Source organism: Amphimedon queenslandica, unplaced genomic scaffold (genome assembly GCF_000090795.2).
Source record: "Amphimedon queenslandica unplaced genomic scaffold, v1.1 AMPQUscaffold_12638, whole genome shotgun sequence".
Classification (NCBI taxonomy): domain Eukaryota; kingdom Metazoa; phylum Porifera; class Demospongiae; order Haplosclerida; family Niphatidae; genus Amphimedon; species Amphimedon queenslandica.
This window is the reverse complement of record NW_003547126.1, coordinates 1-10,689: the sequence shown is the minus strand read 5'-3', so window position 1 is coordinate 10,689 and position 10,689 is coordinate 1. Positions and strand designations below refer to the sequence as shown.

At 36.3% G+C, this 10,689-nt stretch overlaps 1 protein-coding gene and 1 long non-coding RNA gene across 2 annotated transcripts in view; one reads left to right on the top strand and one right to left on the bottom strand.

Moving 5' to 3' along the window:
* Positions 1-10,642, top strand: part of LOC100633100 (F-BAR domain only protein 2-like) — an 11,509-nt gene extending 867 nt beyond the window's left edge. Inside the window, exons 5-17 of the mRNA XM_020003493.1 lie at positions 73-83; positions 1,600-1,744; positions 2,612-2,831; positions 2,956-3,035; positions 3,285-3,480; positions 3,686-3,796; positions 6,746-6,873; positions 6,921-7,032; positions 7,419-7,589; positions 8,018-8,714; positions 8,859-9,011; positions 9,652-9,763; positions 10,328-10,642. Of these exons, the coding sequence (XP_019859052.1) occupies positions 73-83; positions 1,600-1,744; positions 2,612-2,831; positions 2,956-3,035; positions 3,285-3,480; positions 3,686-3,796; positions 6,746-6,873; positions 6,921-7,032; positions 7,419-7,589; positions 8,018-8,714; positions 8,859-9,011; positions 9,652-9,763; positions 10,328-10,621 (2,430 nt within the window). The 3' untranslated portion in view covers positions 10,622-10,642. The remainder of the gene's footprint in view (positions 1-72; positions 84-1,599; positions 1,745-2,611; positions 2,832-2,955; positions 3,036-3,284; positions 3,481-3,685; positions 3,797-6,745; positions 6,874-6,920; positions 7,033-7,418; positions 7,590-8,017; positions 8,715-8,858; positions 9,012-9,651; positions 9,764-10,327) is intronic.
* On the bottom strand, positions 5,048-5,672 carry LOC109587254 (uncharacterized). The gene is made up of 2 exons (XR_002187496.1): positions 5,524-5,672; positions 5,048-5,479 (listed from the first exon to the last, which is right to left on the bottom strand). It is a non-coding gene; the product is annotated as an uncharacterized LOC109587254 (long non-coding RNA).
* Positions 10,643-10,689: the final 47 nt, after the last annotated feature.

The window sequence follows — 10,689 nt, the reverse complement described above, 5'->3', positions numbered from 1 at the left end:
AGAGTATCACGAGAAAGAGTGTATCTCAAAGGAGTACAAAAATTAACAAAATCACTAGGGCAACCTAACGAGAGCACTTTAGGGTAAGAAAAGGGACACTCTCTCTCTCTCTCTCTCTCTCTCTCTCTCTCTCTCTCTCTCTCTCTCTCTCTCTCTCTCTCTCTCTCTCTCTCTCTCTCTCTCTCTCTCTCTCTCTCTCTCTCTCTCTCCCTCTCTCTCTCTCTCTCTCTCTCTCTCCCTCTCTCTCTCTCTCTCTCTCTCTCTCCCTCTCTCTCTCTCTCTCTCTCTCTCCCTCCCTCTCTCTCTCTCTCTCTCTCTCTCCCTCCCTCTCTCTCTCTCTCTCTCTCTCTCCCTCCCTCTCTCTCTCACTCTCTCCCTCCCTCTCTCTCCCTCTCTCTCTCTCCCTCTCTCTCTCTCCCTCCCTCTCCCTCTCTCTCTCTTTAATATTTATTTTCTTAAACATTTAATCTTGTACATGTACTTGTACATGATAACACTTAAATTGATGTTCTCTGGCTTTTGAATTTAATTTTGAATTTTGAATTTTGAATATAATCTTTCTTTAACTCAATTTTCAGTTGGTATAAGTACAAGTATACATGTACATGTACATGTATAAGCACATTACCTGCATGTATAATGTGTATATAAATGTACATGTACATTATTTATGACGTATACATGTACATGTACATGCGCATGTATGTGTGTGTTTACTACTATTTAGAGTTGTGCTTTCATTATTTATTATTTTTAAATATTTACTGCATGCCGGCGTATAGTGGTTATTCAGTGTTATATAATGATTTTGTGTTTATTTTTTGCAGAATGTACAAGTACATAGTGTTAAGAATATGAGGCTTAGAGTGTGAATTAATGCAATATTTATGAATTGTCATTAACATACAGTAATAATATGCAAAATGGTTCAAGGCCAATTGCAATTTTTATTACATTTTCTGTTACATATTGATGTACTTATGCTGTATAGAAAGTTTGAGTTGATTCCGACTTGAATTTTTCAAGTTATGGCCATTTTTAAAAATCGGCCAAAATCTGAAAAAATCACTGTACTATAGCCCATGATTTTTTCCAAAAAATGGCTAAAAAATTACCCCCAATTTTTATTGCATTTTCTGATACATATTGATGTCCTTATGCTGTGTAGAAAGTTTGAGCTGATTCCGACTAAAACTTTTTAGGTTATGGCCATTTTAAATAATTGGCCAAAATCTGAAAAAATCCCTGTACTATAGCCCATGGTTTTTTTCCAAAAAATAGCTAAAAAATCACCCCCAATTTTTATTACATTTTCTGATACATATTGATGTCCTTATGCTGTGTAGAAAGTTTGAGCTAATTCCGACTTAAACTTTTTGAGTTATGACCATTTAAAAAGACAATTTCTGAAAAATCCTTGTACTATAGTATAGCCCATGCTTTGTGTCCAAAAAATGGCTCAAAAATCACCTCAAATTTTATCTCTATCACTTTCAATTTTCTCCTTCAGTTCATCTGACTCCTTGCCTATAATTTTATCATCATCATCATCATCATTATTATTACTATTTCTTTGTTTTCTGTTTATCCAACACTCAGTGGGTTTCAGCCATTGTGGCTAGTGATGCAGAAAACATTAGAAGTTGTGTCTGAGAAAAAAGAGAAGTACATAACTTCACTGAATGACATTTATAAAGAGATTAATGATTATGCAAGTAAACAGGACGATCAACTGAAGGGAAAGGTACTAAGGGAGGGAGAGGGGGAGGTGAGGGAGAGGGAGAGGGAGGGGGAAGAGAGAAATATGCGACATTAATTTGAATTTTTTTGGTTTAAAACTTCAAATCCTAAAAGAAACCATTTGGTGTCAACTAGAGTGAGGAGGAATGTAAAGTGAAATGAATGAAAGAGATTATGTTCTCTTTATCATAAAATAACGTTACACGTTCATGTACATATATACATGTACATGTACATGTAAATGAGCTTAGATATCACATGTAACTTAACCACACATACATGTATACATGTACATGAATATGACTATTGAGTGATTTGTTATTTTCTACAATAATTTATTTGCAATAATTTATACATTTACTTGTATCAAGAGTATATAATATATAAAGAGAGTATCGAACGGCCCTATAGAAGACTACTGCATGAGGGCGTATTTGCTCAAAGTCACAATCCGCATACTCCAGTATACTTATCATATCACGTGATCCACCATGTGGCAACATTATCTGGCCCTTAGCTTTTAAAAACTTGGCAATCTCTTCCAATACAAGAAAGGAACTTGAAAGAAGGCTGGAAAGATGAACTACTAAGGTAGTGCTGCTAGTATCCAGGAGTTTGTGCCCCAAGCACTTGTCAACTCGTGACAATGGCAACTCAATGTCTACGCGATAATTATATTCATTGATAAAGTATACTGGAGTATGCTGATTGTGACTTTGAGCAAATACGCCCTCATGCAGCAGCTTGTATAGGGCCGTTCGATACTCTCTTTAATATTATATACTCTTGATAGTATGTACATTTACATTTACATGTACTTCCTATTTTTAGTTACATTTTATTGTTAAAACATTCTCTCTCTCTCTCTCAGTCAAAAGGTGAAATTGACTCTGCGAGCAAAAGTCTTCACAACTATCGTCACTCGACTGAAATTATTCGTAAATCCCGTAAGGCCTACAAAGCCAGCTGTACCGAACTAGCCGAACACCAGAAAGAGCTGGAGAGGGCAAAACTGGACCCGAACCGTGGGAAAGATCTTGAGAAAATGGAGGGAAAGATACGGAAACTCATGGCCCACATGGAGAGCTCTAGTGAGGGGGAGGGGCTTAGAGTAGAGGGCGTGGCTTATCATTATTATTATTGTTGTTGTTATTATTATTATTGTTGTTATTGTTATTGTTATTATTGTTGTTGTTGTTGTTTTTGTTGTTATAGAAACTGATCATCAAAAATCTATTCAGGCTTATCACGAATTTTGGAAGGAGTATGAAGAGAAAATGATACTAGCTTGTAGAGTGAGTTTAGCATACATATACATGTACTGTACATGTAAATGTACATGTATATGTATATGTATAACTGGCTTATTAAGATAATAATTATGTCAAATTTTATAATATGAATGACACTTTAATATTGATTAAATTTGCAAAATATAGAGCTTCCAAAAACTGACTGTAAACATGGGCATGTACATTATATTTTTCATTTCTCATTCTCATTCCTGTTCTCTCTCATTCCCATTCCCTTGTCTGAAATTATAGAAGTTTCAAAGTCTCGAGGATCATCACTTAAAAGTACTGAGAGATTTCCTCACTCGTTTGGCAGCTGTTCACGAAGAAAGTGAGTCCCACGGAGCCAAAGAATTCCGGAGCCTAAAAGAAAAGATAGAAGGATTGACCGTAGAGAAATTATTATCAATTTTTACTAACATAAAGAAAACTGGGACAACCAAACCAGGTTTGTTTAAGCTTTTGTTTTTTAGAAATTTTCCAATTAAATTTTACGATTTGAGAGCCATTATTTAAATAAAATGCCCAAATTTTATTTTAAATCATTAATAGTAGTACTTGACCACAAATTTGTCGGCTTAAAAAATTGTATAAAATATGCAGAAATTTATTTCTTTTTAATATTATATATATTTTCTTTTTTTAAAATTCAGAGTTGACCCAGTTCATACCAATAGAAGTTGATTCCATTCAGCTATCACAGAGTGGGAGTATGGCATCAATCAGCTCCTACACTAAAGGAGGAACAGCCGGAACGCCAGCCGGTAAAACCACCTTCTACATGTACATGTACACATACAACATACATGTAATATGAATGATGAAATACATGTGCAAATGTATAGACAAAAGAAACTTTTTTGAGTCATAAAACTTGAGTATCATTTTATAATGTACATGTAAAAAAACATAATAATAATAATAATAATAATAATAATAAATACCAGAAATACTAACAATAGTATACATGTATGTTGAATTTATATAAATCCAATCACGAAACTTAAGTATCATGTACATTAGTTGTACATGTTTAGTTTTATAAATCTAGAAAAGTTATCACTAATCTACAGTGTTATTTTAAATTAACTGTACAGGCCCATGCACATGTCTTATGAATACAGGTAGTTTGTACAAGTGTCACAAGTGATAACCACAAAGACAGACAACCCACGATAGCCTCAGTCAATCTTTAGACTATAAAAGGTCCCTACTAGGTCACCTGCTCTCTGTCTTCACCGTTGAATTGAATCTGCTACATTTTATATCACTGATGAAAATTTTTGAATGGGCATTAATGCCCTTCATCTTATTTTGAACTGAATAGAAACAAATTATTGACACTGTACACTATATATGCATGTACATGTATAATGCTTTTATACTGTATAATGTAAATACATGTGGCGGCATGTTTTATTGGATTTATCCACACGAGCTTCCGGTTGAGTCGCTAAAAATAGCGCACTCGGTCGAGTGCACTATTTTTAGCAACTCAACCGGAAGCTCGTGCGGATAAATCCGATAGAACAAACGCCCCATCTATTAACTATTATCATTATTAATATTTTTGTAATATTACATGTACTTTTGTAATGTTCAGTTAACATGTACATGTATATGTAAAAAAAACATGCATGATGCTTTTGTACATGTACATGTATGTGTAAAAGTACATGTATATTGGTTGTGATTGAAATTGAAATGCCACTGGTGACTATACTTGTGTGGTACTGTCAATAATGATGTTTACTCTCTACACGTACAATGAACATGGTCATGTCATTTTGTTTCTGCTTCATTAAAGGTTATATTCTTTCTCTTTCTTTGTTTGAGTCATAAAACTTGAGTATTATTTTTTGTATCATGGGAAGCCATAAGATGAAAGGCACCGCGTTGGGTTTATATCTGGTACCGGTAGACGATCACTTCCGGTGCAATATACATATTTACCAGGATGTGACATAGCTATGATTAAAGGCACCGACAGTGCAATATATATATTTCACCGGAAGTAATGCATGGCTTGTTCAGTTGTGATAACAATGATAACAAAAGGTCATTTGTAAAACAGCAAAATATGTTATTAATAAAAGATTTTGTAAATAAACTGATATAATAGTAGTCTTTATTCTGCAAAGATCGATTGAATTGCATAAAACAGCAAAATATGTTATTAATAAAAGATTTTGTAAATAAACTGATATAATAGTAGTCTTTATTCTGCAAAGATCGATTGAATTGCATGCCCATTATATTCCAGAATGATTTCAGTCATCGCGACGACCTTTTATCAACAAGTGTAGCTCCTACTAGTCAATTTGAGATGAATTCTGTACCTCTAGAAACATCTAAAGAGTATTCTTTACTGCTAGTAACATTTTTACCACCATACCGCCGTTGAGTAAGTACCTTCATATCTCTATTAGTGTCCAAGGGTTCAAAACCTGTACTAATTTCTTCCATTTCATCAGCACTAATGAAGGCTAACCTTTATTGAGCGCTTTACACATTTTCATTCGCTTCTTTTGCTGCTTTTTCTCGTCGTGGTTCTCCTTCTCCTTCAGCCATATTGGTCCCTTACAGTTGTACCACGTGCTACTGAGCATGCGCATAACCTTTTCTTTCTTATGGCTTCCCATTATACAAGCAATAATAGAACATGACCTTTCCCTCGTGGGTGTATCAGATATACACCACTCAGGGTCATGTTCTATATATTACATAAAAAACATAATAATAATAATAATAATAATAATAATAATAATAAATACCAGAAATACTAACAATATTAATATACCGGTATTATGTTGAATTTATATAAACCCAATCACGAAAATTAAGTATCATGTACATTAGTTGTACATCCATGTACATGTTTAATTTTATAAATCTAGAGAAGTTATCACTAATCTACAGTGTTATTTTAAATTAACTGTACACGCCCATGCACATGTCTTATGAATACAAGTAGTTTATACAAGTGTCACAAGTGATAACCACAAAGGCAGACACCCACGATAGCCTCAGTCAATCTTTAGACTATAAAAGGTAGCATAACAGAACGAGTAATGAAAATTTTTGAACGGGCAGCAATGCCCTATCTTATTTGAACTGAACAAAAACAAAATAAATTACAATGGATACTGTATACATGTACATGTACATGTATAACGATTTATACTGTATAATGTATTATTATTATTATTATTTTATATAATTATTAATAATTTATAAAACGAATGAAGAACGCTTAGATGTAGGATAATATTATTAATACAGTACTATTGCAATATTTAAGTTAAGATGTACATGTAAAAAAGCATGCATAATGCTTCTGTATGTGTAAACTACATGTACATGTACATGTATGTATGGGTGTGAATGAAATTGAAATGCCACTGGTGACTGTACTTGTGTGGTACTGTCAATAATCATGTTTACTCTCTACTTGTATGTGAATTAGAAAACATGGCCATGTCATTTTGTTTCTGCTTGATTTGAGGTTATACCCTTTCTCTTTCTTTGTTTATCAATCTACATGTATGTATTCCCTCCCCCTCCCTTTCTCTCTCTCTCTCTCTCTCTCCCTCCCTCCCTCTCTCTCTCCCTCCCCTCTCTCTCTCTCCCTCTCTCCCTCTCTCTCTCCCTCCCTCTCTCTCTCTCTCTCTCTCTCCCTTTCCCTCTCCCTCTTTCTCTCCCTCTCCCTCCAGAGGTTAAAAAGGTAAAGAAGAAAAAAGAAAAGAAAACGACAAAGAAGACCAAACCTCCGCTGCCTTCTACAACCACCAACTCACAGAGAGCCACACCCGAACAGACCCCGCCCCCTAATAAAGACGAGGTGAGACCCCGCCCCTCTAATTAATGCTTAATCTGTGCTTTAATTAGAACGTCGACGAGGAGGGTTTCACGATAAGACCCAAGGATGCAGATAAGATTGCGAAATTCTCAGACGAAGAGTCTCCGAGTGATTCTGATGATGACAGCGATTTTGATCCAGGTACATGTACATGTATACATGTACACACTTGTACATGTAATTATAAAATACTTTATTAATGTACATGTACATGTACATACACGTACATGCATTTCAGAATTTGAGCTGATTCTAATTTTTGTGACATGCAATTTTCCAATGGCCTTATGGTACATGTACAGTCAAACCTGTCTATTCCAGACACCTTGGGACCCAATAATACTGTCCTGATTATGAACCTGTCCTTATTTCAGAGGTTCATTAATACACATTACTATTGTATTGGGACTGATACTACCTGTCCTCATTATAGAGGCCTCCTTATTCTAAACTGTCCACAATAGGAGGAGGTTATACTGTACATGTAATTCTAATTGACATTATACATGTACATGTTTGTTCTATAGATCCTGGTAAGAAGATACAGGCTGTTGTCATAAAGGACAATCCGACTGTCTCGTCAACAGTTAGTGTTGATGAGCTCAGTAAAGTGGCTAAGAGTCTTAAACTGGAGGCACCTCCTGCTTCTTTATCAGCTGGACTCATGAGAAGAGCTGGAAGCTCTCATTCACTAGATGGTAAGAAAAAAATAATAATAACAAATACAATGTAATGATAGTTTAAATAAATTGCATCAGTTATAGTTGCATTTTTTGGAAAAAATTTATTTCTGTACTTTTTGGCTGATTTTTCAATGATTAAGCTAAAGTACCGTATACGGCATATATTTTGCAGGTATAAAATTTCGCAATTTTTCTATTCGCGAATAAAAATTTTCGCGATTTAATGTAATTACCACACCTACTATAGAATCAGCACGCTATTTTGCAAATTTTAATTTCGTGAATTTTTCCAAAATGCAAAAATCACGAAAATTAATCCCCGCAAAATATATGCCGTATACGGTATAATTTGTTAAAATTGGCTAAAATTTAAATTCTTGGAATTACATTGGGACATGTACATGTACAATCTACAAGCTCTTCTCTCTTTATTTTTTCTCCAGTTCATTCCACGATGTCGCTGACCCCCCAGTTACGTGAGAAGTCCCCAGCAGGCAGCCAATCACTCTTCAACCAGCCGACAGACCTCGTTCCATCGTCCCCGCCCCCTTTCAACGTATCAGCCCCGCCCACTTTTCCCACTAATTTCACGGACTCTCTCCCTCCACTTCCGCCCCCGATGACTAATAACTGGGCCAGTTTCTCATCTCCCGAGGCCACACCCACAAATACCCTCACGCCCGAAACTTCCGTGACGGCCTCGATAACTCCGCCCATCGATCAAAGTTCCTCGTTGCCGATAACCCCATCAATTGCCCCGCCCACTTCCGATAAATCCGATACCAGCTCCCTTGATAAAGGTAGTCGTGGTGCATCCCCAGTGATGGCTCTTAAAATGGGGTCGTTATTACCGCCTCCACCTGGAGGCCCTTCCCACCGCCCACGCCTTAACGAGGGTTTAAAATCGGAGCCAACGTCTCCCATGATGTCTGTTAGGGGTATTTCTCCTCCTGGAGGGAGAAAGTCTCCACGTACTAGCTCAGGCTCGTTGCATGACTCCGCCCATATTTCGCTGTCTCCGTTGGCGACCGTTCGTCAGTCTGTTGGTGGGGGTGGGGCTAGTAGCGATAAGGTTGTTCCGATTGCGGTCGCTTTTCAGGAAACTTGTAATGCCATTTATAAAGGAAGCGATTTATCAAAGTAAGGAATTCTCTCTCACTCTCTCTGTCTCTGTCTCTGTCTCTCTTTCTCTCTCTCTCTTTTCCCCCCTCTCTCTCTTCATATCTTTGTTTCCCTTTCCCTCTATTTTACCTTTTTACTAAACCCTCCTCTCCTCCTCCTCAGGACTATTGTTAAAGTGACTGGTCAAATGGATTTCTCTTTTCCCTCGTCCTTCATTCCTGCCCTCTCCTCCCACCCTCCTCTCAAGTTCTCCCTTAAGAGTACTGATAAGATACGCTCAGGAACCATTCTCCACAACCAGAACCTCATCACACAGTAAGTGAGATATTGTACTGTATGTACATGTACATGTACACTGATGCAGATGTAATCTATACAAAGGTGCATGTAATCACTCCCAATTTTTATTACATTTTCTAATGCATATTGATGTACTTATGCTGTGTAGAAAGTTTGAGCTGATTCAGACTTAAATTTTTCAAGTTATGGCCATTTTTAAAAATTGGCCAATTTTTGAAAAAATCCCTGTACTATAGCCCATGGTTTTTTCCGAAAAATGGCTCCAAAATTAACCCCAATTTTTATTGCATTTTCTGATACATATTGATGTACTTATGATCTGTAGCAAGTTTGAGCTGATTCAGACTTAAATTTTTCAAGTTATGGCCATTTTTAAAAATTGGCCAATTTTTGAAAAAAATCCATGTACTATAGCCCATGGTTTTTCCAAAAAATGGCTCCAAAATCACCCCAAATTTTTATTACATTTTAAAATGCATATTGATGTACTTATGATCTGTAGAGAGTTTGAGCTGATTCCGACTTAAATTTTTAAAATTATGGCCATTAAAAAAACTTGCAACTTTGAATAAAGCATGGACTATAGCCTATAAAATTGGCTCCAAATATTTTGCTTAGTTTTATTACTATTCTTTTATTGCTTTCTCCATGTTAGGGAAGGAGATAACGTCTATGTATTTCAGATGTCAAAGCTGGTTCCGTTTTTAAAAGACTCAGCAAGTAAAAATGTGCTACCTTTTCACAACGTCCAGGCTCTGAAATATGAAGTAATAAGAGATGGAGAGATTGAGATGAATATTATACATGTATACATGTACATGTACATGCATATTACATGTTTCGCGAACAAATTTTAATTCAAATTGGATTTGCTATGAATTTTTAGTATTTGTTCTAAAAGCCATATGCTTTAATTAGTATGAGACTTTTCAGTTCATGAAGCTCATGCTTTAGAGCTCATTAATCTTGCCAATACTTTGTGGAAATTAAACCCTGTTATATACATGTATGTGTACATGTTTTTATATAGTAATTTTAAAGAGGTAAAACTTTATTTGGTGAGTTTTAATTTGGCAAATTTGTAGTGTAATGGTTTAACTTTAAAATGGCAATTTATTATGTACATTTATATTATTTATATTTTCTTCTCTCTCTCTCTCTCTCTCTCTCTCTCTCTCTCTCTCCCTCTCCCTCTCCCTCTCCCTCTCCCTCTCTCTCTCTCTCTCTCTCTCTCTCCCTCTCCCTCTCCCCCCCCCTCTCTCTCTCTCTCTCTCTCTCCCTCTCCCTCTCTCTCTCCCTCTCTCTCTCCCTCCCTCCCTCCCTCTCTCCAGGTTAATATCAGTGGTAGTAATGGTCTCCCTCTACAAATGACTTCATTCTGGAAGTGTGAATCATCATCAACTGTATTCAGATTGGACTATACTTACACTCCGGATGTATTCCCATCAAAATCAAAACCGAACCTCACTAATCTATCAGCTACCGTTACTGTAGGGGGCGGAGTCACTAGTGCCGATCCTCAGCCAAAAGGGGCATGGTCTGATGATAAGAGTACGATGGTCTGGAAGTTGCCAGACGTCTCATCTGATAAGGAAATCGGTAGGTACTATAGTACAGGGCATTAAAAAGAAAGACTAGGAGAGAGTTCTCCATTTTCTGATACGCACATGTACATGTATTTTGTATAATGTAC